This window comes from Pungitius pungitius, chromosome 3 (assembly GCF_949316345.1).
Source record: "Pungitius pungitius chromosome 3, fPunPun2.1, whole genome shotgun sequence".
NCBI lineage: Eukaryota > Metazoa > Chordata > Actinopteri > Perciformes > Gasterosteidae > Pungitius > Pungitius pungitius.
Genome location: NC_084902.1, coordinates 6,123,890 through 6,150,965, shown reverse-complemented (window position 1 = coordinate 6,150,965; position 27,076 = coordinate 6,123,890). Strand labels below are relative to the sequence as shown.

The following is a 27,076-nucleotide window of genomic DNA, read 5'->3' as shown; positions in this document are numbered from 1 at the left end:
TGCTGAGGTCAAGGTGTGTAAGTGCTTCTCGAAGCTCTCGTTCAGTCCCGACAAAATTAGTGCCGTTATCGGAAACAATTTCTTTCACTTGGCCTCGTCTGCAGATGAATCTTCGCAGTGCAGAAATGCATGAGTCTGTATCCATTGAGTAGGCCATCTCCAGATGTACAGCTCTGCTTGCTAGGCACGTAAACAAGGCTCCGTACCGTTTTAGTTTGCTGCGGCCGCGCTTGACTTCTATGGGCCCGAAGTAGTCTAGTCCTGTATGGGTGAAGGGCGGCAAATCAGGTGTTATCCTGTGTAGCGGTAGGTCGGACATTTTTTGTGTCATTGCTGTGCCATGCCATCTCCTGCAAAGTACACAGTCCCTTGTTATCTTTCTTGCAGCAGAATTTACTCTTAGAATCCAGTATTTTGTCCTGAGTTTTGCGATAAGTTGATTTCTTCCACAATGAGCCATCGAGGTGTGAGTGTGATGTAGTAGTAGCTTTGACAGGTGGTTGTCCTTGGGTAGAATAGCAGGATGTTTGGTTTCCTCTGGCATTGCCAGCTTACTTAGTCTGCCTCCGACTCTCAGGATTCCATGTTGGAGGATGGGATCTAGTCTATAGATCCTACTGTTTGTCTTTATTGGTAAGCCCCTTTGTAGAGAGGTCACCTCATCTTTGAAGGATTGTTGTTGGACATAAGACACAAGTGATTGCTCTGCCTTGGCTAAATCCTCCACGGACAGCTGCGACCTGGTTCCGTACGTGTTAGTCATTTTCTTTCGTCTCAGAGCTTCTTTGATTTTTAAGATCCAGGCTGATGATCGGATCAATTTGTTCCATGATGAGAAGTGCTCAATAAAACGAGTCAGTGGCCTTTCATTTTGCAGTATACTTGTAGTGAAAGCCATGGCCACCTTCTTGACCTCCGGGTCACTGTCATACAGCATGGGTGGTACTTGAATCACTGGCCAGTCAGTTTCCGGTTGCATCAGGAAATTTGGACCACTCAGCCAATGTCCTTCTTGAATGAACTTCTCTGTTTTTATTCCTCTTGATGCCATATCTGCGGGGTTGAGTTCTGTCTTTATGTGGCGCCATTGGAATTTGTGTGTCAGATCCCGAATAGTGGACACTCGGTTGGCTACATAGGTTTGAAACCTTCTGGCGTCATTTTGGATGTATTTTAAGACAGCGGTACTGTCGGTCCAAAAGACTGAGTCCTCGAGGATTAACTCGAGCTCTCTCCTCAGCATCCTGTCCATCCTAGCAGCGAGAACTGCACTAGCAAGCTCTAGACGTGGAATTGTCACCACCTTTAAGGGTGCAACTCTTGATTTCCCAATCAAAAACATTATGTGAGGTAGTCCAACTTTACTGCCGTGTTTCAAGTAGCTGACTGTCCCGTAACCTCGCTCACTTGCGTCGCAGAAGTGGTGCATCTGTGCTCTAACAACCTCGGAATCTTGTGGCTTAAGGCATCTCCTGATTCTTAGGTTGGAAATCAGGTTAAGATCTTTTAGCCATTCCGTCCATCTCTCTGTGTAAGCAGTTGGTATTGTTTCATCCCATCCACAATTTAGCTTGCACAGGTCCTGCAGTATTCCTCTTCCTGTCAGCATGACTGGCGCTATGAAACCTAGGGGGTCGTATACAGAGTTCAACACCGATAGAATGCTTCTGCGTGTTACTGATGGTTGTTTTGGGGTGATTGAAAAGAAGAAAGTGTCTGACTCAATGTCCCATCGCATGCCGAGGGCCCTTTCGATGGGCAATTTGTCTTTGTCGAGGTCTAGATCTTTGACTGCCTTTGCTCTCTCCTCCACTGGAACAGAGGCAAGGACTGCACGACTGTTACTGGTCCATTTGGTGAGTTTAAATCCACCTGTGGTGCAGACTGATCGAAGCTCTTTCACCAGACGGATGGCTTGGCTCTCGTTTGGGACAGATTTCAGACAGTCGTCTACGTAAAAGTTTTGGCGAATGGTGTTTAGAGCATCAGTGCTACACTTTCCTTCGTTGTCATCAGCTGTCCGCTTCAGTGCAAAATTGGCACAGCTCGGTGATGAGACTGCTCCGAAGAGATGCACAGTCATCCGGTATTCTGCTAGCGGTTGGTTGGTGTCGCCATCTGGCCACCACAGGAATCTGAGGAAGTCCACATCATGCTTTGGTATTCTTACTTGATGGAACATTCCTTCAATGTCCCCCATCACTGCCACTGGTTCCTGTCGGAATCTGAGGAGTACACCCAATAGTGTGTTCGTAAGGTCAGGACCCGGCAACAGCTCACGATTTAAGGAAGTTCCTTGGAATGAAGAGGTGCAGTCGAACACCACCCGGATAGTCTTTTTTCTTTTGTGGTAGACACCATGGTGAGGAATATACCACAGTCGTCCGTCTTTCCGGGAGAGTTGTTCCTCTGGCACTCTTTCTGCATGCCCTTTCCTCAGGACGTCACACATGAAGCCATTATAGTCTTTCCGAAAGGATTCGTCTTTCTGGAATCTACGGGCAAGATTCAATACTCTTTGTTCCGCCACCTTCCTGTTGTTTGGCATACTGATGTTATCCTGACGGAAAGGAAGTCGTATTTCGTAGTGGCCATCTTTCCTTTTGACTGAGCTGTTCATCACATGCAAGAATTTCTTGTCTTCAAATGAGTGCTCTTGTTTTTCATTGTAGGCCAACTCTGAAAAGTCTTGGTTGTATTGGTGTCTTAGAAGCTCTTCTAGCTTGGCTACTGATATTCTATTGGATGCTATCCGTGGCCGGCCGTCCTCATCCATAGGTGCAGTGCTGCAGAGAGGTCCATTTATAGTCCAACCTAGGCATGTAAGGACTGCATAGGGCCCCTTGCCTTGGCTATTGATCACTCTCAGTGGCTCCATAGCCTGTGGAACATTTGTACCGATCAATAGGCCTACTTCTGCTTTGATGGGTTTTATGTGGACCTCATTTAAGTAGGGAATTCCCTTTATGTCCGTTTCTGTCGGGATGTTTTCTTGACTGACAGGGATGGCATTTTGTGTGAAGACTTCAGGAAGTTCTATGAAGCTGTTGCCTTCCAAGCTGCATACCTCCAGTCCTCTTATTACGTGGGTTTTCACAGGTTTTTCATGACCCATCGTTCTGAGTAATATTTCGGTTTTCTTTCCTCTGACGGACAACTGTTCCATCAGGTTTTCTGTGACAAAGGTAGCAGTGCTTCCGGGATCTAGGAATGCATACGTCTCTATCAAACGGCTGCCTTTGTGTGCCTTTATTTTTACAGGTACTACTGCTAATCTATGATCTGTGGTTCTGCCCCACTTTTGTGCTGTTGATGACACCATAGCAATTTGTGCTGCAGAAGAAACCTTAGCCATCCACTTGCTCCTGGTGTCTGAATCCCACTTAGCTACCGGCCTATTGTCTCCTGGAGTAAAGTTATCTATATGTAACACAGTGGGGTGTTTTTTCTCACAGGAACGACATGTGAGACGTTTCTTGCATTCTTTACTCATATGACCTTTGACCAGGCAGGCAAAGCAGAGTCCATTTTTCTTCAGTAGCTCAACTTTCTCTTTGTGGGGAATCTTTGTTATTATTTCACATGTTTCCATCACATGATCTCCGTTACAGAAGGCACAAGGTTTGATGAAGGCGTCCATTGGTTTACGGATGCCCTCTGGCCTCTCCGGCCTCTCCTGTGCATTAGTGTTCATGTGGGTTTCTGTTTTGGGCATGACAGTTGTAGCAAAGCTTTTCTTGCTGCTAGGTCTTGTATACTGTTGGTCTCCTTTGAATGTTCTGCTGTTTATGCTTCCGGTAGGGTCTTGGATATCCCCGAAGACGGGATCTTGGATGATTCTGACCTGCCTTTCCAGAAAGAGGACAAGGTCATTAAATGTAGGTCTCTGGTGTGTTCTTTCCGTGATGTCACACACAGTAGACCGCCATGTCTCTCGGAGTTTAAATGGGAGTTTGAAAACAAGTCTTTTCATGTTAGATGGTGAGTCCAACTCTGACATGTATGAGAGGTTCTGAACTGCATTACCACAGCCTTTTAGATAGAGGGCGTAGCTATGAAGTGCCTTTCCATCATCTGTACGTATTTGGTTCCAGTTTAAGGCCTTTTCGATATATGCAGAAATTACTTTGAAATCATCACCAAAGTGATATTTAAGCAGGCGCTTTGCTTCCTCATAGCCAGTCCTGGCGTTCATGTGAAAGCAGCTTTGAACTAGCTCCTTTGGCTGTCCAACAGTATATTGTTCCAGAAAGTACAGTCGGTCCTCATTACTGTTGGTTTTATCCTCGATGTTGTGCTTAAAAGCCTTCATAAATGATCTAAAGGTGAGAGGATTGCCGTCAAACGTCGGCACCTCTCTTTGGGGGAGTTTAGACTCTTTCTGCTGTATCACTAGCAAATCTGTCAAGTCTGTCTGTCTTTGTAGAATGTTTGTGAGATCTATGCTCTGAGGTGTTTCACTTCTGGGTGTGGCTTCGCCTCTTCTGTGTGGTCGGTCAGAAACCACAGCTCTGTGTGTGTGAGGGTTTGCTGTCACCCTTGGTGGTTGCTCAGGTCCTTTTGAGATTCCAGTCAATGTTGGATTCAGAGTATGCATTATTCCTTGTAAGGATCTTTTCGGTATGGTTCCTATCCGTGCAGACTCCATTTGTGTTAGATCTCCTCTTTTGTCAGATGCCTCTATCTGTTCTTCCATTTCTTTTCCGGATTCTGATGCGTCGTCACTTTCGAATTCTTCTAGAGCCTTTAACCTTGCATCAGCTGCAGCAATATCTGCCTCCAGATCCAGGGATTCCATTTTTAACCCCAGCTCAAGCTTTTCCTTTTCCAGTTCGTGTTTCCTTTTCAGAGCTTTAGCTCTGGCCTGCAGAGCAGCTTTGTCTGCAGCTATCTTCATGCGTGCTGAAACCATAGATGAAGAATTGGAACCTCTGGAGCGTCGTGAGCCAGTCTGTGAGACACTGTCTCCAACATCCAGCAGAGAATGTGGGTCGGGCTGAGCCCTTTTCCATTGATCCACATCAGTCAGGAAAACGTCATAATCTGCAATTTTTGGATCATACCAGTCCAAACTTTCATTCCTTCTTGCTTCCTCAGGCAGCAGAATCTGAACAGATTCATGACACAATTTAAATTCCTCCAGCAATCTTATAAATTCATTTGCACTTTCATTAACATTATGAACATCGGCACCTTCTTTCATCATTAATTTTATTTCATTCATTTTCCGAGTACAGTGGGAGAGTTTTCCTCTACGTGTGGCGCTCAATGATTTAAACGCTTTATTTTGTTGTGCCGTATCCGTCTCACTCATACCGGCTTCCGTGACTCCCCGTTCGGTTCCTTCTGCCATTATTTCGGTTTTCAGCGTCAGCTGTCAATATTCTTGAATGTTTCAGTTACGTCTTTATTTAATTTTACTTATTCGTGCGCGCGGCCGTGCTTTGTTTGATACGCGGTGTCTTTAAGTGATCTCGTAATTTATAGGCATTTTATGGATTTATTTGTTGTTATTGAACGTTTCCTTTGGTTCCTTCTGTCGGTTTTAATGTTTGATCGTAACCAGGTTCGGAAAACAGCGCATACGCTCGTTTACTCACGGTACCGGTGAGATCGGATTCTGGCCGCAGTCCAGATCAATCCAAGACGACGTGACTCCCGGGACAGCCTGTTCACTTCCACCTTGCCTGGCGTTCCTTCCTCGCGTTCGGATGAGATATTTTTTGACTTGATGTAGGAGCGGTCGGTAAAATCAACGCGCATTTGGCTCGTATTGTCACTTCGATATTCCTTTATTCATGGTTCGGTCAAAACAACATAAATCACACTCATAAATAGACGGAGAATTCAACTCGTAATGCGTAATGCGTAATGCGGTCAAAAAATAGTGTCTCCTTCCGCCCTCAAAATAGAAAAACACACCTGGCCTTACACAGGTGACATTTAAATAGCCGACGCCCCCTGACGTCATCATTAAATCATCACAAATAAATCAACAGAAAAGGCAGTTTCATATGCACAATACAAATGTAGTGGAATGGCTTCTACACATCGAGTGGGGACCGTGTTACTAACAGAAAATAGAATTGTGTGTTTAGTGCCATCTTTAAGGGTGTGAACAGAAAGAGAGGGACATGAAGAGAGGTGCAGAGGGGGGGGGGGGGGGGGAGAGAGAGGGAGGACGTGACAGGCAAATTTCCTTGGCAGTGATGAGGAGATCGGACATTCAGATCGAGTGTTACGCGCGCACACACACACACACACACACGTATCCTCGCTCTCTATCACACTTTGTCAGTACTTTAACGCTGAGTGCCGCGGGCAGGGCCTGGCTGCAGTGATCATGAGATAAAGCGTTTTAATCATGGAGCAGAATCACGTCTCTTATCCTTAATCTCCGTGATGTTCAGGATTGAGGATGTCGCTCTCAAAATGTAATCTGGTACACACTACCGAGTACCATCTGAACTGTATTCTTAGAGAAACACTCAAACTGGCGGTGGACGAAATGCTGGGCCTTTGCCGTGCAACGTTGTGTAGGAAAAATACTCTGCTTCATTGTTTATCCACCGATGTCTATTCCTTTGATATCTGTGGTTGTATTAGAACAGCTGGTTCCCAGCCGGCTGATTGGTTGATCCTCCAATATCCAAATAACAAAAGATGACCCGAAAACATAAGTTCTCTCAAACTTCCCCATTCAAGGTTGTGTAACGAGATACTCACCTTTTATTGTGATTAACTGAACTGAAAGGTCATCCGGCTCAGCACGCGCTGCCATAGAAACACCGACGTGCTGGAGCGAGCTCCCGCTGACTGAGAATACATCCAACATGCACACAGATGCATACGAGCGCATGTATGTAGGCGGAAACGCGGCAGATCTCACGCTCTCGCGGTACCCACGTCAGAGTCGATCAGGTTCACCCGGGAGAAAATGCCGCTAAGATGAAGAGACTGTAACGTGAACAAAGAGGAGAGGAGATTAAAATGCAGGAAAGGGAGTCGGCACGTGCGTTCTCCGTGTGAGCGCCAGCGCGCCGCACTGTGGGTCTGGCCTACTTGTACCCTCACATGGGTTGCCTGCCTTTTTCTTTTGCCTTTTCCTTGTTTATTTGGGGACAAGGTGTTTGATCGTAAGGGTGAGTGTGCGAGAGGAGAGCTGCTGATGGAGAGCGTACAGGTGAAGTCAGCGCATGATTACTGCTCCCTCGAGAGGGATTGTCAAGAACAATTGAAAACATTGGTTTACGTCGTGCTCGTCAGTCTTCCTAAAGCAAAGCGCAAACTGAGAATGAGAGCACTGGTGCACGCTGTGTTCAGGTGCTGTGGGGATTTTCTGTCATGATAACCGCTTAAGGTTACAAATTCAGTGATTAAAATGTAGAGCACACAGCAGATAATCATTTCTTTTCTTAAGATGTAAGACATGGTTGGAAAGGAAAGAGAAAAAGCAAAAGCGCAAATAGGATTATACATAAAATCCAGTCATACATTGAGTTTAAATGCAGATCAGACTCCTCCAGAATGTTGTGATTTAGATGCGTCTCATTTGATTTTCGGTGGGACGATGTCAAGCCACTGCACCTCTGAGAGTAGTTTATGTATTTGTACACTTGGGGGCGCTCTGACAGCAGCGCACCTGCAGCGAGAACACTCACAGAAAAGAAAGGGACAAAAGAAAGGAGACAAATGAGGGGAGAAAGGAAGGAATGAAGAAAGGGAAGAAGGAAGGAAGGTAGGAAGGAAAGAAGAGCGAAAGTGAGAAAACGCTGTAAGAATCCAGAGCAACGTCAAATGTGTGACTGATGTCTGTTTACTTAGGTCTGTGTGTGTGTGTGTGTGTCCAACTGTCATGTTGCTGACACACTGAGGCAGTGTGTGTGTGTGTGTGTGTGTGTTATGGCGCGCCCATAATTGTCGTTGTGTATTCAGGCCTGGATTGCGTTCCTTTTGTGCTTACCTGTTGACTGACGCCTGCGACACAGCTTCAAAGGACTTTCTTTCTTTCGTGCTGAAACTAATGAAATGGCCGCCTTTCTTTCCTCGGTGCGCCTACAATTTTGTGTCCTTACTCTCCACTCGGAGTCCACTTGCTCTCCCACAGCAGGGCAGCATTCAGCCGCACACCCATCTGTGCTGGAACAAACATTTATACAAGCCTCAGAGGATTTAAATGATCAGAATTCTTAATCCTTCATTTAGAGTGGAATATATCAATTTGGCTTATTAATTAACCTGCCGGCATTGATTCGTAATTCATATAATATTCTGCTCTAAATCATCTTTTAGTCAGTTTTCAAAAAAGGAATTCAAAATATTTGTTTTAATTGCATATCACTTGTTGCTTTTATTTATTTGTCTGTTTAAAACATCTTATCTCTCTTCTAAATAGAAAATAAATCCCGTTGAGGGATTTATAACAAAAACATTAAGTCAATTTTGGTATTGATTATTTGATTATATGATTTTGCATCCAATGGACACTGGATAAAAAGCTCCACCACATTGGCTAGCTTTCCCTTTTAATTATTACCACTGCTCACTACTCCTACTTTCCAAACATCTCCCGTTTTATCTCGATGTACCATAAACCTTTCAACTGTTGGATTGCACAATCTATCAACATCCTGGTGTCTGTCTTTGCCCCATCTGCCTCGGGGGTTGTTAAATATATTGCATCATTATTTTACATGTAAGGAGAATTCCTACCTGATATTTCCCAAGTGTTGCTACAGAATTGAATAATTCTCTCTCTTGGATAAAAAAAACTGTTTTGCTTGCCAATAAAAGGTCTAAAACTGACGTTGTTTTTGTTGCAGGATGAGATTATGGATTTCATCCCACATATGCTGTACGGATTTGTCTTTTGAAAGCACTGCTATTCAGTTTTAAAAGTTTAGTTGCTGAGGTTTGTTCTGAGGCACCATCTCGCACAAAGGGTTGACTTTGCTCTTTCAGAAGTAGTGTGTGTGTGTGTGCGTGTGTGTGTGTGCGTGCGTGTGAGCACGCCAGGGTCACTGCATTCATTGCTTCATTGAAGAGAGGAAATTGTGGGTTTACATGATTTTTGCATCTCGGGAAGATTGGCTGCCATAGCAACAAATCGGACAGAGTGTGCTTATTTCACGCTCATACACACACGCACACACACACACACACACACACACACACACCAACTGTCATTGTCATTACCACTTGTAGCATCTATTCAGCATTCTCAACAGGACTCTTGGGTTGGTGCGTTCTGATTGGTTGAACCAGTTAGATTGGAGAAATGAAGAGCTAAAGAGCACGGCGGTAATCATTTATGCAGACAGTCTTTGTCCAATCTATCTGGTTACTAACAGGTGCATGCATATGCAGAGACGGGCAAATGCTAGTGCACACGTATCACAAGAATATTAAGTTTGCATTCCCAAACACACATTGCACACACCCCGTTGCCCCCACACCTCATTAGCTGTTAGTGTAGAATGAAGAAATTGAATAGAAAGGGAGAGCACAGAGAGGGCGGGACAGAAAAGGTTGTGTTGTGTTTACTTGCTGCTGTGTTCCTGTGGTTCTCCTTCTTTTTCCCTCTGCCCCTGCATAGCTTCTCTCCTTCTATTATTTGTCCAGCTCTTTTTCTTACAGCTGTTTTTCTTTGCTGCAGCGTTTTCTTTCAGCTCTCTCTCTCTCTCTCTCTCTCTCTCCCTCTCTCTCTCTCTCTCTCTCTCTCCCTCTCTCTCTCTCGCTGTGTGTTTTCTGTTCCGGCCTCCTTCTACCTTGTTCTCTTTTTGTACCTTTTCTCACTGCTGGACATTTATCCGCAGCCCTCACTTGCCTTTCCATGTGACCTCTGTTTGTGTGAGCGTGTTTACTCTTTGTAGCGTGTTCCCGTTACAGAGACACCTTTTGAGCGCTCTAGCTGGCGCTGCGCGGCCACGATGGGCGTGCCCGAGCATTGTTTCTGGGGAAGGAAGCGGCTAACTCGGCCTCTCCTTTCCACACGGACACACGGCACGTTTGTGTTGATAAAGATTATTCTGGGAACGTACTGGGAGACACAAACTCTGTCCTGCATAGTACCCATCAACTCAATGGGCAGGCGGGACAACAGCAGACTGATCAGTCCCTCGCAGGTACTTGGCCTCTGCCACCTGTCAGCGAGACACTCCTTGTGAAGTCTCTATTGGAATGGTGCGGCATTATTAGGGTTAGTAAGTCATTTCTTAATACTTTATGGACTAGATAACCATTAGCATGAACACATTTTTGGCTGCCAGGCTGTGAAGGAATCGTCTTGACTGTGTGTCCTCCTCCTATGGCCTTTAGTTCATCAGGTGACCCCTCCAGTGGATCATTTGACCACTTTCCTTCAGGAAATAATTCCATTATCACCAGCTTACTATCAGTTACGACTGCAGACTTGATGAATTGCTTTAGAAATGATTTATTAATGACTTACTATGTCCTAAACGTGCAGACACAATGGCACAGTAGAAGGTAAGGAACACATTTAGTAATGAAGTTGGCAGTGGCTCTAACCTGCATCCATCAAGGCCCATTGGAGGGGTGCTCCTGATTTATTAAAATGATAGATAAAAAGATGGAAGGGGGATGCTGGAACACAACCAACCTGGATCCATCACAACCTGGCAAATGTTCTTATAATGGTGTCTGACTAATCTGTAAAGAATGAGTTATGAAGTATTGGTTAAGTCATTCATAACATGTACATGTTCACCCTCCACCTAATAAGGACTAAAAGGGAAGAACACCTTCAAGGCTCCAATACAGACATTTGTCAGCTCTTCTAGTTTAGTACATCAGGTTGTTGCAAACTTTAGACGCAGAAAGCACATCCCAATGTCTCTTGATCCTCAACCAGATTTCTGTGTACTTTATACACACAGTTTTGATGTGACGTAAGGCGTAGCCGTATCAGGAAGCCAGTGAGCAATGAGGTGGGATGGACCTGTAGCCAGGGCTTTAGCTTCGCAAAAAAGACATCAGTAATTGAGGAGGTTATCCATTGACAACAATTGCCCGGGCCTCAAGTCTTTCATTATGGTGATTATAACGGTGCTGAAGCTGTAAATCCACTCAGAGGCCGTCTGCGTTAGCAGTGAGAGGCAGTGACCTTCACATGGATCAGGGGATCAGTTACGTGGTCCTGATTGTTTGGGAGTCCTTGGTCAAACCAGCGATGAACGACGGATCATAGAGCAGAGGCATCAGGACCCTTTTTGTCATTGGCTCGCCCTCTTTAGCAGGCCCTGTGCCCAAAAACACGTAAACCTTCCCCAAGCCGTTAGTTTTATCATCATTGCTCCGCGTGCTGAGCTAATGATCCCCTCCCCATTAAGTGCACCGCAGCTTCCCTTCCAGTGTTCTAGCACTTAGGAACCCGAATTCAACCAAGCTGAGTCAAAATTGAAAAAATTACTGTAAATGTACTTTGAAGACAAAAACTTGCCTAATAGCCTCCAATTGGATAAACGCTGAACCCACAGTAAGGTGCAGCTTAGCAGGTGGGGTTTCTAAACTGCAGAGGAGCACATAGAGATTTCTAAAGAGCAATCTCCTCTCCTCTTTTCCAATTTCTCAACCTCTCATTTGCCTCGACTCACTTCTCCATGCTGCTGAGATGGACCACGGCTAGGAGACAGGGCATGTTGGTATGGAAACTGGCTTGCAAACTGTTCAGGTTGCTAACGTTCTAACTCGCATAGCAACAACCAACCACCCTTTGAAAATGGTGACGTGTAGCAGCTTTGTGATTTCTGATGAATAGGAGTCAGAAAGGTCTTGTTATGTCCCGACACTTTGCATGGATGCTGCAGCAGAGGAGAAACGTGGCTCGTAGCTTTTCGTTTGAGGAGCCCACGCGGCTACCTTGAAATTTAGGTGTGAATGAGGCACATTCTGCAGTGCCGGAAAAGTTCTGAGTCATTTGAAGACCGTTGCTTGGAAAAACACGTCTAATTTTTTTTTTTTTTCAGGATGGCGTCCGGGCTACGCGGCTGCCCTTCACACAAATTGAAGATAATGTTTTTAATTCAATGAAGCATATCCCGTTCATCTATCAAATGAAGTGTTTGACTACCAGGTGAACACGTTTGTGTAATGTCGGGTTTTTGAGGAGGCGTCGGGTTTGGACCTGGTTCAGTTCTTCGGGGCATTAATGCTTGTTGCGTTGTTTGGAAGGGCCGTGCCTGACGGAGTACGCTCAGTTCTACAATTGCATCGCAGAGTTGAAATAGGTTATCAATACAAACAGTGCAGCCCCGCTGTCGGCTGTGTGATCGCCTGCGTGACTTTCCAAAGAAGGGTGTGTCATTGTCGCTTTCCGGCTGTTGTTGTACTGCATGTTTTGTTTAAGGAGATTAATTATTAACAGTAACAATAAGCACACACACACTCGAACACACTTTTCTCTAAGATGTTGGTCTTACACCATGTGGTGAACACTTTTATCCAAGGCAGTCTACCGTTCTGTAAGTGCAATAGATTTTTTTATCATTGACGGTTCCGAAGGGAATCCGACAGGTAATCTTGTTGTTTTTTGCTGCGCGCCGTCCACCTAAAAGCAGCTTGTGGCTTTTGTATCGTATGAATGAAACAAAAAACAACCTTAACACAACTTGACACAACATAAAAAATCTGTTTAGTGTGTATTATGATTAATTGACAAATTGCAGCAGCTACCTCAAGATGCGGAACTGCTGTGATGTCAAAGAGTTTGCACATCGCTTTCGAGCTGAAATGAAGCAAAAGAGACCCAGTGCATTACATGCATGTCATGTCACAAAGACTCATGTCACAAAGACAGGCTTTCATCATTAAATCTGAAGGCACGGGTAAAATAAAAAAAGATGTACTTAAACCTGCATTAAAATGTGTCCTTTAATAAAAAAATGTAACAAAACGGTTCAATTACGAGCTTGTGAAATTCAAATAAACGCACTAATGATTTGTTTCCTTTGCAGCATTTTCCAGCTTTCAGCAGGAGTAAAACTGGTTGTGTGGGGGATGAGAAACGCTTTTGTTCAAATGACACCTATGTGTGTGCGTGTGTGCGCGCGTGTGTGTGTTAGTGTGTGGGTGTGCGCACGTGTGCGTGCGTGTGTGCATTAGGATACCGTTAATATAGCTCCACCATTATGTAGATTAGCCCTATTCCCCTGAGTGCACTTTCACCATTCAGACCTTTCAATCATTCCGCTGCTTTATAGGGGTCAGGATGTCACACGCACACACACACACACACACACACACAAAAAGAGATTTACGTACATATAGACACTTTCAATCAGAGTCTTATACAGCGTCACATAAAAACACAACATCTATATGTTGATATACCCTTTGTTCATGCACACACACACACACACACACACACACACACACACACACACACACACACACACACAGCAGACCAAGGTTACTGGCTGTATGCTCATCAAATTCATGGTTCATGGCTTGCTAATGATGTTGCTCTTCTTCACTGTAGTTATTCATGCTGTCTCACTGTGTGCGTGTGTGTGTGCGTGTGTGTGTGTGTTTGTGCGTGTGTGTAGCTGAGCATTGACTAAGCGATCACACGTGTGTGTTGATTGGATTTGAGCAAAAAAAAAAAAAAAGAAAACTGTCCCTGTTTTAATCACAAACCCAATCAATACTCTGGTCAGCTAAATTACGCAGCAGTGTTGTTCTGAAGTGATGTTTTGGTGGTGCGTGTGTTGTGTGTTTGTGTGCGTCTGTGTGCACGTGCGTGTATGTAATCTAGATCACAGAGTCCACAGTAGATGAAGAGAGACGGTCTTTGAGGAGGAAATCCTTTGAACTAAGCTAGTTTCTGGCTCTTCTGTGTTTTCCTGATAACATGTGAGGCCTGCTCTCCTACCTGTTTGGTGTGTGTGTGTGTGTGTGTGTGTGTGTGTGTTTGTGTTCAAGCCAGCTCTCTATAGAATTGATAATATGAACCCGTGTGCAGTGCTGATTATCTGTGTGTCCTGCTGCTATTACCCAACACTGCTCAATAGTCCGAGGTTCTGCTGTACCGAAATAACCTGTGTTTACAATACAGGCAGCCACTGGGTTTGCTGGGTTTACTGGGTTTACTGGGATATTACTGTGTTTAATAGCAACGCTTACTCACTCCAACAACTCCATCAACCTGGGAGAAACCTTTCGCTAGCTAACTCCCTGACTCTTCATTTAACATTGAATTAATGAACAGAAAAGAAAAGTGTTGGTTCTAATATTTCATGTATGTTACAGCTTCAATTATCATCGGGACAAAGCCAAGTTTATTATTTTGGAAGAGGCCATAAGATATGATTTTGCTTAAGTATTCAAAGCCTCACCATTAATTCCAAGTAATTTCAGCCTCCAGTAGACACGTCAGCAGAGTACTTTGCTTTGATTGTTTTCTCAAATAATTGACAGTTTCTTCACCCTGTCAGACCAAGTTCCAATATTTCAACCTAAGCCGTTTACTTCATTCGATTTTAGAGAAGCTGCTTTTGTCGGCTGTTTTTTGAACACTGCGACAGCTTCAACACGTGTTTGTGCTTTATTAACAGCGTCCAACAACTTTCTTATCTGGAGCCACCAGGCATTTAATTAAAAAAATATAATCTTTATATTTTTAATTTTTAAATTTTTTGTTTTATTTGCCAAAAGTTTATTGTTTTTGGTCTTAGATTTAAGAAAAGTAAATAAGCTGTGTGAATTACTATGCAAAGCATGCAAGAGGATATAATAAACATAACAACTTAAAAAATCGTACCTGAATGTCTATTTGTTAGCAGATAATATGAGCTGGTATGGAGCAGAAGGCCATAAGTGGGCTGAATTCAGAACTCTTGTGCAAACAGCAGTGCTGACTGAGCTAACCGCGTTTGACTTAAGTGCAACCAGAGGGAGGGGTGTGACGCGTGCGCTGTCGGGCGGGACGCCATCACACCCGCAGTGGAGAGCGCTGCCGATTAGTTCGCTAATGCGCCTATTAATGCTCCAACTTTAAAGTGCTTAATCATAGAATAGACATGACAAAGAAGCTCCATCTGCTGATGATGATCATGACGTATGACACCAAGCTCCAGGAGAGGTCTAATGGAAATGGGACAACAAAATGGCCATTTGTTGTTGATTTTAGAATAACAACACTTTAATAAAATTGTTCTCTGACCTGTTAGAAAGTTTGGTTTGGGCAAATTAACTTGCGAAGCTAATCAGAGGATATACCAGCGTAGACTGTTGGTGGGTGGATGCCAATACGACGCAAACTACAAGGTCAAAGTCGTGGACATTGATTGTGCACCAGTTTAACAATAATTAAATTGTCATAATCCACATGGCCACCAGAGGTCGCCTGTCAAGTAAATGCTAATTCAAATGTTTCAACCAATGGTCAGCGGCGCCTAAATTTGAGTGAACGGTTAAACTGTATTTTAAAATACTAATCTATTATTTAGAAAAAAAATCTATGAAATTGAAAAAGGGATCAGCCTTTATGAATATGGAGTTCTAATGTTTAAGTATTCTAATTTTACGATTGAGTTAAGTCCATGTGAAAGGGAACAACCCTTTAAATGCGTTGGTAAAGTGAATAAATGGGAGGGTTGAGGGAGGCAGTAACACTCAGAGGAGGAGCAAAGAGAGAGAGAGAGAGAGAGGCGGGAGGAGAGAGGAGGAGGGACTGTGTTCACTCTATGCGCTGCAGCTCGCAGTGTGAGCATCCCAGTGTGTGTCTCAGCCTGCCGGCGCGAGTGTGTGCATCGGAGCGCCGTCGCGCATGTGTGTGTGTGTGTGAATGTGTGTGTGACGCCAGCGCTCTCTCTGCGTACGACAGGTGGAGATGACATGACTGCGCTAGAGAGGAAGAAAGAAAAGGACCTGTAAGGACATCACACACGCTTTCTCTCGCGTTCACACACACACACACACACACACACACACACACACACACACACACGGAATGACCTCTCTACTACATTCCATCACACACACCCTTTTTGAAATTCCAGCACTCCTCAATTCAGGGTAAAGATAAGTTGTTGTGTGTGTGTTAAATAACTCTTTCCCCCCGCAGCTTATCCCTCAGGCGGTAACAGCTGACTCCATGTGTGCACAGCGGACAACTCAAACACACACACACACACACACACACACAGATGACCCTGACTATTATTCTGGTGCCCGCAGACGCGGTCAGCAAGTGTTTCTGCGTCCCGAGGAGAGTTCGGCCCTGACCAGGAGACAGTCCACCACGTTGTCCGACCAACTCCAGGTAGGATTCACTCCTCTCTTCCCTCTGTGCTTCATGCCCTCTGCCGTCCTCTCCCTTCCTTCTCCCTTCCTTCTCCCTTCCTTCTCCCTTCCTTCTCCCTTCCTTCTCCCTTCCTTCTCCCTTGCATTTGTTTGTGCCTGCAGCTGCGCCGGGATACATCTGTTCAATAAGCCCCGTCCAATGTCCTCACTTATGTCCCCTTGGCTGCTTCTTTTCATTCGCTTGCGTTCTTGTTTTTGGGGAACGAGTAACTTTAGTCTGGAGGAGGAAAGGTAGAGCTCATGTTGCTGCAGCTTTGTGTGCTTCTCTTGTTGATTTAGTAGGTGATGTACTTATTACTTGCCCGTGTGTGTGTGTGTGTGTGTGTGTGAGGGCTCAGATAAAAGACGGAAAGATAAAACATGACAGCAATAAACATGAAAGGGAGGATATTAAAGACGGTGACGTTGTTTGAGCGGCACGCTTTCTTTGCACCGCCGTCTCTATTTGTGTTTTTGGGAGGTTGTGTCAGTGTTTTAAGCCGCTGGATTTTTGGTTGTGTCTTTGCAGTTTTGTTCTTTCAGAACCTGCAGCATTGAGTCTTTTTTCCGCCTTTTTTTCTGGTTGCAGTGCGCCTCGCTCCTTCTTTTATGTTTTTTAGTATGATCTGTGATCACCAGATACCTATAATTTAAAATATCTGAAGTCGTGTATCCTCACACATGCCATCAATCCGTGTTAGTGAGTGTGTGTGTTTGTACACATCTGAGCTCACCAGTGTGTTGTTGGTGCGTGCGCCTGCATTTGTGTTTTGTATTGCTGAGGGATTTAACGTTGTTGGCAGCAAAATAGAAGAAAAAAAGAAAAAAAAACGTCTGATTGGCTGCCAGTGTTGACATGTTCTGCTGGGATACAATTACCTTGATAGGAACACGCTCCCGGAGACGCACACAGGCAAGAGCGCAACCACACTAATGTCACACAACCCTGCAAGCTAGATGAAGCCATTCACACAACCACATGTCTTCTAACCAAAATACTTGCTCTATTATTGATGCCATAGCAATTCAAACATCAAGTATCTACAGATACGCTGCTTCAACCTTTCTAAACACGTTTCTACACATTTATGTGTGTGTCTGTTGTTACACCACTCGAGCATTTCCACACTTCCCAACGTACGCATTTCCGCCGTCAGCTTTTGATGAAAGACCTGTCCATCAGCATTCCTCTCTCACGGCCTTTGTGTGTTTGCAAATGGTTCGTTGCTGAAGCGTCAATGTTAATAACCTGTGTTTGTTTAGCAAGTGCGTGGAGAATTAGAGAATGAATATAAGACAGTGAACATCAGAGGCCAAAAACAACACAAAATAAGGCCGAAGAGAATAGCAACTGGATTATATTGGTATTAAGATTAGTACCAGCGCGCACATTTATTTCAACCTCAGTGGGGAGTTCAAGGGCAGTTAAATATATATATATATATATATATATATATATATATATATATATATATATATATATATATATATATATATATATATATATATATATATATATATATATATATATTCTCTGAAAGTTTGAGGTCTTGTGCAAAATGTCAAACTCAACAATGGCTTAACAATGCCTCGACCGCCACATGTTCCATGCGGAACTCAATTAAACAGAAATCGATGAGCAGAGCGCGACGCTGCGTCCGTGATGAGGCCGCTGAAGAGTCAGCGAGCGCAGCGCCGGCTGCAGGAGGCGAGCTCTGCTCATCGATTTCAGCGCCGCCTGTAGGATTAAACGTACGTTTAGAAGACTAATTTCCTTTTTCCCAGGAATTGGTTCATGCGTGTGAGGCGATGAGGCAGGGAAAGCAGCAGGTTAAGCTCTTCTCAGTCTCCAGCAGAACAGATGCAGGGATTAATTTCTTGTCGGGGCATCAGGGTTGATGCTGGAGAGAGAGAGAGAGAGAGAGAGAGAGAGAGAGAGAGAGAGAGAGAGAGAGAGAGAGAGAGAGAGAGAGAGAGAGAGAGAGAGAGAGAGAGAGAGAGAGAGAGAGAGAGAGAGAGAGAGAGAGAGAGAGAGAGAGAGAGAGAGAGAGAGAGAGAGAGAGAGAGAGAGGCTGGTCCCACTAAAGTGTAACAAAATGTGTGCGTGTGTGTGTGTGTATCTTATGTATATACTGTATTTGATACGCTGTGGTGTTCCGGGTTCAAATGAAATGTACGGTTTTTGTTTCATATTTATACATACTGTACTTTCATCCAAGCAGCCGATGAGGCAGTTTGAGTGAGGCTCCTAAAAAAAGAGAGAGAAAAAAAAAGAAGGATTATAAGGATTCAAAAAATCCGAAGCAACCGCTTCTGGTTCCAGCTCCTTGGCCGTTATCTACGTCTGTCATCTCACCACTCCGTCATTTAGCTGCACCCATAGTCCCACCTGATTTGGCCGAGGTGGTGTTAAACGCAATAGAAAAAATCCAGGCTCAGTATTCATGTGGAAAAAGGTGGTTTTGACCTAACAAACATGGTTCTAATTGATCATGTGTACATGTGTGTATTTGTGAGTGTGTGTCCTGCAAGTCCACACAGTAGCGTCCCAGATGGATTGACCTTAATGGCATCAACGTGTTCCTGGTGGATGGGCTCTGCCAGCTAAAGATTTGAATCTATAATGCTGTGATTTCCTTCTGGGCACAGAGAGGGGGCACTGTTTCCCCCTGACCTCACTCGGGGGGGGGGGGGGGGCGTGATACCACTTGGTCTGGATACACTGCAGGGCACCATAACAGATAATAACAGGACTTGTAACCCAGCTATTGATGTGACACAAAGACACTTCTATTATCCATTTTCTGTTTGAAAACATGTCAAGCCGCGGCCCGGGGGGGGCGAAGCTTAATTTAAAGCCAGTGAAAAGCAATAACAGGGAGAGATCAATTCATCAAAAACGCCCTCCACGACAGCCGTACGCCAGTGGAGCTCCGGTCAATATCCCACTTCATCAATTTTTAGTTTTGACATGAGGTAATGCAATAATTTTCCCCAACAGATCTGACTTTTTTTTTAATTTCAGCCTTTCATGCGTAATTCTTCTTTTCTGCAGTCCTTTGGGGAGGCGCACTTATGAAATAAAATGATCTCCAGCGACAGCACACGACCAATGACCTATGTGGGAAGTGAATTCTGTGCCGTGTGTGAAGTGGTGGATGGAAACTCATTTCACCAGACGGCCTTTGTATTACACGACCCTACATGATGCCTGCGCATAAAGTCCAATCCCACAAAATGCTCAAAATAACACATCAGTCATACTTGAAAACAAAAACCCATTAGTGTAATGCCCTAAGTGCCGAGTCTTCAAATGGATGGCAAAGATACCCGAGCGCTCCGCTGAGCCGAGAGGGGCGACCACGCTTCTACCAAAAGCAACATCCTCTCCATGCAGCCACGTGTCATCGAGTGCAAAGTGGACTCAGTGCTGTGCTCGTGCACACCTCTTGGTTCCATCGCATTAATCGCTGGTTGAATTAAACCACCGGGAGCAGAATTCACAGCATCCCTCAATCGCCTGACCCTGTTCTTGACTCCGAAAACAACAAGGGACCCGATAACAGGTACGGCGTAACATGCGCGAGGAGCCGGGCTGCAGCAGCACACAATGTGCGGATAGTTGACAGCTTAAAATTGATCGCCTCCTTGGTGAAGGCACAAGGCAGCGGCTGATCCAGAGCACCGGGCCAGTTGAGTGGTGTGTGTGCGTGTGTGTGTGTGTGCGTGTGTGTGAACCAGCTTGCAGGCTTACTTGTCTTCTCTGTATTTGATCAGCGACACGATTGTGTCTTGATACTTGTTAGGATTAACGTACAGTAAATGGCACGGGTTCCATTGAGCGGTTGAGTACAAGTCATTTGTTCATGCCTCTTGTGTGAATTTCTCCTTTGGATTCGGGGGTCGCTCGTTAGGTCCGATCATCGTGAGCACAGACCAGTCATCACAGATCACCCACCTACGCTGCGCATGATAGAGAACAAGCCTTCTTCTGTGTAGCAAACAGTGCTGATTCAGACGGGACAAAGGGACAAGCTGGGCATCTCACAGTAAACATAAAGCATCATTGATAATGAGTTAAATAATAAAACACAAAGGTCAAATATCAGTCCTTTGTACTCAATGTGAACCTAATGTTTTAAATTTAAATCTACTGGGTTTTTACCAGTAGTTTGATACAAATTACAAATTTGTGGTAGAAATTGGAAAAGGGTTTTTTCAAGAAATGTATTATAGCTTTTGCAAAATGCCACGGATCAAACTCAGGTCTCAACAGAGTAAGAGACTATTAGAGATGCATTCATCTTCTGTACCTCTGCTCTTAAGAGAGTGATTGATGCTTCAGAGACAGTACTGGAACGTTGTCTGAGAGACGGGGTCCGATTCGTCTGTGCGAGCTTCACGTTGATGCTCTGGAGCACGATGGCATCCAGCAACTGAGAGACAGGTGTGTGATGACCGATGGGTTAGCCGGGTGTTACCAAACGGTGATTTACACTCCACCTGCTTTGTGCGTAGATGTTAGTGGTTCCGTCTTTGTCCGATGCACGTTCTTCAGTCATAGCTGTAACTTGTACTGCCTGTGCAGAGTAAGCAGCGGGCAGGGGCTGTGCAATGACGTTGTTACGAGCTCGTACCACTGCAAAGCCTTTCTGGCTTTGTTCTTTCCTGTCTCCTGGTTGCACAAGCAGTTTTAGGTCAGAATTCAGCTGCGGTGTTTTCTCCACATCTGGTCTGGGACAAATAACTTCTGGGTGCCACACAGTTCAGTTTTTTTTTCATTCATCTAGAGTTGCAGGTTCTCCGGACATCTTATCTAGCCTTGCTGGGGTAAGATGACATTATTTCTGTACAGAAACAAAGCAAAAGCATCAGGAACCAGCAGTGTGCCGCTATGACAAGCGACAATTCATATAAGCTACTGCTCCACAGCAGGTGGGCTCACCTTCTGCAACGGGGTCAGGTTTAGCTGGGAAATAGGCAACAGGTCTTGTCTGGTCCAAAGCCATTTGTTTTGAGGAGGCACTCGGGAAATAACTGTGCACGGGTTTGGAGCATTTGGAGTGGTCTGCTGAACTGCATCGCGTGCTTCTCGCAGGTCTCGGACAAATTTCCAATCATCTGGTTTCAATGCATCTCCGAACTTTCGAGTTTTTGCACCGAATAATTACACCTGCCTTTTTACAAGATGTTACAATACTGCAGGGGGGGGGGGGGTTCTTTCAAACCACTTCCTTGTTCCCACTGTTTCTCTTCATCTTTCCCTTGTCGCATGTGTGAAGTGTAGTCTGCATCTTCTGGTTTCCAGTTGCAGTCAGTGCAGTTTAAGTGTGGCAATTATTTTCGTTCTCATTGAGGGGAAAGCAAGGGCTGCGGCTGTCATGCAGTGTGACAGTCAGGAATAATCCAAAAAGGTTAATCAGTGTGGACACCAGAGACATGCCCAACCTGGAGATGGGATCTCTCACCGTGACATTTTTTGGACAATGTTGGGAAATTGGGAAAGGGTGGGGGAGGAGAGCGTTTGAATGCACCAATTTCATCATCTTCACCTCGCGGTGGGGTGTTTTTGGAGGTGTTTGAAACTGGGCTTTTTTTAATCACCGACTGTGTTGCACCTGAGTTCATCATGTGTTATCCTGCTAGGAGACGTGCGTGTGGGCATTGTAAGACAAGCTTCTGTGGTGTTTTTAACATGCGTGCCTGTCATTGATTGTGTCATCTTGTTCCTGTCTTCTTTCTTATTGCTTTATTGCTTCATTCAATAGTGTGTGTGTGTGTGTGTGTGTGTGTGTGTGTGTTTTGGGTATTGGGCAGTTACAGACTTGATGTGTAGACTTGTCACCCGGACCTACTGCTGGCTTCTGCTTCTGGTTTTCTGTTGTTTGGACTCTAATAATAAATAACGCATGCGTTCGTTGTATCTGCCCCAAATTGTGTGGCATATTGAGCCACTTCTCTCTGGTTTATTTCATGCGTTCTCCTGCTGTGGTGGCGAGTCTTCTGTTGCAGTGTTTCACTGTGGCTGAATGATGCAAATCCAAACACAGGGGAGAGCAGGTTGTACACTTCACGGGCACAGCAGTGTGTCCTTATGAGCTTTGGGGGTCAGAGTGACAATAAGACGTTTGCACAAGTAGCTACCACTGGGCTTTTCCTACCACTGCACTTTGAATGGCATATTCTCTAAATATCTGAGAGTACTGTGTATAAATATATACTGTAAGTATAAATATATACTGTGTATATACAGGTGTGTGTGTGTTTGTGTGCGTGCATCAGCGTTAGTGGTCTTTCTCTGATGAATGCACTGCCTCATTCTAGGCTGCAGAATTTCATCTCATGTGGATCTCTGCAGGGTATTAACAGGCATGTGTATCTGTGTGTGTGTGTCTATGTACCTGCATGACTTGAAATGAGAGGACATGATTTGCCACTTCTTAAAGCTGTCGAGCTCTCCCAATCGCTTTATGCAGATATATAATAAAGCAATATTATGATACTGCATGCACTAAGTCTTAAACGGCCCAAAGGACATTTTCCAAAGTCATTGTTTGATTTTCAATTTTTTTTTAATAAATTGAACTTATCAGACCATTTTCTAGCTGCAAAAATGGAATGAAGTGAAAGGACTTTTCCTGGTTTACAAAAAGACTAGATGTTTTTAATCTCCATCCGGCGTCGCTGCCACAGCTCACTGCAAGCGAGACCAAGTTAGACAGTCAGCGCTACTGAATGGAGGCTCAAATGGAGGGGAGGAGAAGTGGGAAGGAGGAAAGAAAGGAGCACAGGAAGTGGAGTGAAAGGAGGGAGGGAAGAGATGAAAGGATGAGATTTCCTGTGATGGGATGGAAGTAAAAGAGTTGGGCGTGTCCCTTTCTCTCTGACGCTGTCGCGCCCGATCCGTGTGCACCTGCGTGTGTGCTTGTGTGTGTGTGTGTGTGTGTGTCTGCGGGTAGGAACACAACCCGATGTACCATGGTACTGTGCCACTCTGCGGTATTGACCTCATTGTATTTCTGACATGCTCCAGTTCTCCCATTGGACAGAATTTTCAATAACCAGTCACTCACACCAGAACTGTCTTTTTGACATTGTTTGTGTGTGTCTGTGTCTTTGTGTGTGTGTGTCTGTGTGTGCGCGCGTGTGTGCATGCGTGCGCGTGTTTTCATGCGTGTGGCAAATATGTGCATCTTTTGCAAATAGATACTTGTTACTTATGCGCAGAGTTGTCCATAGTCACAGAGGTCAGCATCCCCCAGGCTCATGTACCTTTTACTCTAAAAGCTCGGCTGTGTCAAGAGGGATGCATCGCGGCACGTGAGTGGCTTTTAGATCTCCCTGTGGTGAAGCTGACAGTTAACTGAAAGGGAAACATTTTTTTCTATTTCTCTACGGACAGTCAGATAAAAAATGATCCCTCTATTTGGCACGGCAAACTCTCCAAACACTGATGTCTTATCTGTAAGACTCTATTTCTGTTATTCTAACAGTAATATATATATGCCCATAGTGTTGACTGTTCACCAAAGCCATGGATGCTCAATGCATTGCTAACAAATGTGTGCACTATTATGTCAAGTGATAAAATTAAAGATTCCTTCAGTTTAATCCTGCGCAGGTCACATATTATGGCTTCTTTGCTCTATGCTGTCAAAGAAGGCCCAAATGATCCCAAAATGTGAATAATGAATTCAAAACAATCAAAAAGTGTGAAAACAAAGCTTAGCGTTGGCTCCTTTGTCAGAGTTTCAGTGGGAGATACGTTGAGCTGCAGCCCGATGGTGCAGCTGCTGTTTCCTGCAGTGAGATTTTGACGCTAATAATTGTTGCTCTGCTTTAGTTTCTCACTGAAGTTCCCTTGTACTTTGTGCCCCTAAATAAAGTTACAGTTGTGGTTTTGCAAGGTTTTTTATTTTATTTATTTATCTTTTGTTGGTTTGTTTATAAAAATCAATATTTTTTTAATACACTGGGAATTCACTTTCTGGAACTCACAGAAACCCTCAATAGTATTTGTCTGAAAAACAAATTGCAGTAAGTGTAGTGCAAAGTTTTAAAATTTCCACTTGATGTGATTTATTTGCAAGAAGAGCGGGTAGACTTGATATAGTTAACATTGCATTTAAATACATCAAATTTAAAGAACATAATCTACAATTACAAACCAGAGTGCGTCATATTGTACCGAAGGCTATTTGGTGGCATTGGTCGTAGCTATAAATCAACCTGTCAATCAACACTTTAACCACAGTGTTCGGTCCCTTAGACCGATACACCTGTAGTAGAAGAATCACAACAGGAAACACGCAAGAAGTTGTTTAAGAGAGAGGAAAGCTGGTAGAAAACTAGCACGACTCGTATATTCACTTAGGGAAAAAGGAGTTTGTGTTGTTTGGTCTGGCCTGACTTTTAAAGGTTTTTGATCCCAACGGACTCTGAAGTCTTTCATGTCTCTGCCGTCATCGAAAAAGAAAAAAAAGTTAACTGGTGGCATCTCCATATTAAACTGTCATATTTGATTCCCTCCGTCACAGATTCTCACTGGTTATTTCTCTCTCGTGCTGTCTTATCTTTATCTTTCTTTTTTTCTGCATATTTCTAGTGGAGACCTATCACACACATTTGCGTGACTAACGAGATACGGTTGAACTTCTCATCGTCCATCATTTGAAGAGTCTCGTCACGTCGTGTTTCAGGGGCTGGATCGCGATCCACGGGGAAGTGTGTAACCGCTAAACCACCAGACAGGCGAGCAGAACAGTGCGTTTGTGTCCGATGTGTCATTCAGCACCAGTCAAACGCTGATGAAATGTCAAAGCCCTGTTGATGCTCCGCCCGTCCCTTCACTCAGGTCCCTTTGTCTTACACGAGGCTACTTGTAATTTGACCGAACCGCATTCTGTGCAAAAAATGATCTCAGGTGTTTTTGTGGGAGAGGTCGATCCTGTTCAAGCCTGTAAGAGGTGAAACAGAAGGAGGACTCGTGTTTTCATTCGTACCACCTTCAGGGCGTGGGTCTGCCTCGGCTGCAGAGGGGGCAGAGGGGGGGATGGGGAGGGGGGAGTGGCTCAGGGAACCGTGCCAGGTGGAGGCAATCGGCCTCAGCGGAAAATGATGATTGTGTTTGTCTCCCGGTACTCAGACCGCAGTCGAGGCGATCCGGCCACAGACACACACATGAAAATAAATAAAAGCATTCTAACGAACCTGCCGTGTTCGGCATCATTCCGGACCCCCCAGGATCTGCACCTGCTACAGTGGTGTTAAGCGGAAAATAAATTACATTATTTAATCAAGTCCAAGGACAGATATGCTGCTAACAGACAATGCAGTGCATCTTATTGTCAGACCCGAAGAGAGTTTGATTATTTATGCATATATGTGTAAACGTAAAATCCTCATCACCTCCACCAGGTGTCCGTTCTCTCAATAAACTCACGGGTCTTCTCCCGTGTGACAGTGATGCACGCACATTAACGTTTTACCTACATTAACACATGAGTACATAATGCTCGCATATATCTATTGACCGAAACTAAGGTTCTGCAAGCATTTGTACTTTGCTCTTTTTACAGTTGCATCCCAGAAGGGCAGCATTCGGTCAGCCAGACCTTAGCATCAGTCGTATCGTGTATGACATTATCGCCTAGTTTTCAACATTTTCCCCATAAATCTCTGAATTGTGACTCTAAAATCGAAGTGACCTGGCTTCCTCTTCAGAGGATAGAGAGTTGGTATCCCCCTGACCCGGTGCTAGCGTTGCCTTACTATTTTTAGCATGTCGTATTGATGATGAGGTTGACGCCACGCAGAGAGCACATGGTCCTTCCTCTGCCGAGCCGCAGAGAGAAACCAATGCCCAAAACATGATTAACTAGAAGGTCGCTAGGAGAGCGCCGACCATCCTTCAGTGTTAGAGAGAGTGAAAGGTAATTTGCGTATCCACCTCGTGATTTCTATCTGCTCCTAAGCGGGTGCTGTTAACCTTCCAAGAAACGAACAAACCTAAACGAAAAAAAACACAACCTCCCTGGTGGACGATGACTACAAGATCACATGACCCAGAGGTCAAGCAACATAAACAAGAGTGGAGACACGTTCCACCCTGCCTGTGTTGGCTGAATCCTACTTTATTGAGTTGAGGGAATTCTCGGCAGCACATTGACTCAACTTCATGATTCCTTGTCTTCGTATTCGGTGAGTTAAGTTTCCTCAGTTGAATGAACTTACAAAAGATGTTTTGATTCCAAAATGTGTTAGATATTTAGCTTTGGGTTAGGCCTTAGTGGCGCCTGCTCGCTGTGAGGCTCAGCGTTTAATTTACTATCCAGAATTACTCCAAGAAATTCTCCTCTTCAATGTGGAAAGGAGAGTAGTTGGAGTTTTAAGCCTGAGACTGTCACTGCTATTAATCTCACCTCCTGTATCTTTTATGTTAGAAATGAATAGCCTGTTACAAGGTACTGAGAGCTGGTAAATGAACTGGCAAGACGTGAAATATGTTTTTTAAGATGCATATTTAAAATGCTGAGCGCTATTGTGATAAGTTTTACGAGCCTCACAGTCATTTAGCTTTTTTTACACCTTATTATCACACTCTCTGTGGCATAAACACGAAACCTTCTGCTAGCCACACAATAGCTTACAATAAGCTCCTGCCATCAACATTGGATCGTCGGTTTGTTATTAATAGAGCGCGTGTTCTCTCTAGCGTGAGCAGCAGCGGCAGCAGCAGCTTCCCAGGTGTCCGGCTGGGGTTTGATTCACGTGA

General features: G+C 44.5%; 1 protein-coding gene across 4 annotated transcripts in view; it reads left to right on the top strand.

Annotated features, from left to right (window-relative positions):
- LOC119212439 (cGMP-dependent 3',5'-cyclic phosphodiesterase) overlaps window positions 1-27,076 on the top strand; it is a 111,217-nt gene that overhangs the window by 22,262 nt on the left and 61,879 nt on the right. The window contains exons 1-2 of one of the 4 annotated variants that reach the window (XM_037462847.2): window positions 7,558-7,738; window positions 16,198-16,282. In XM_037462847.2, coding sequence (XP_037318744.2) covers window positions 7,713-7,738; window positions 16,198-16,282 — 111 coding nt within the window. In that variant the 5' untranslated portion in view covers window positions 7,558-7,712. Of the gene's footprint in view, window positions 1-7,557; window positions 7,739-15,694; window positions 15,891-15,936; window positions 16,036-16,197; window positions 16,283-27,076 lie in introns of those variants that run through there. The other 3 variants (XM_037462838.2, XM_037462820.2, XM_037462830.2) reach the window with 3 other exon arrangements.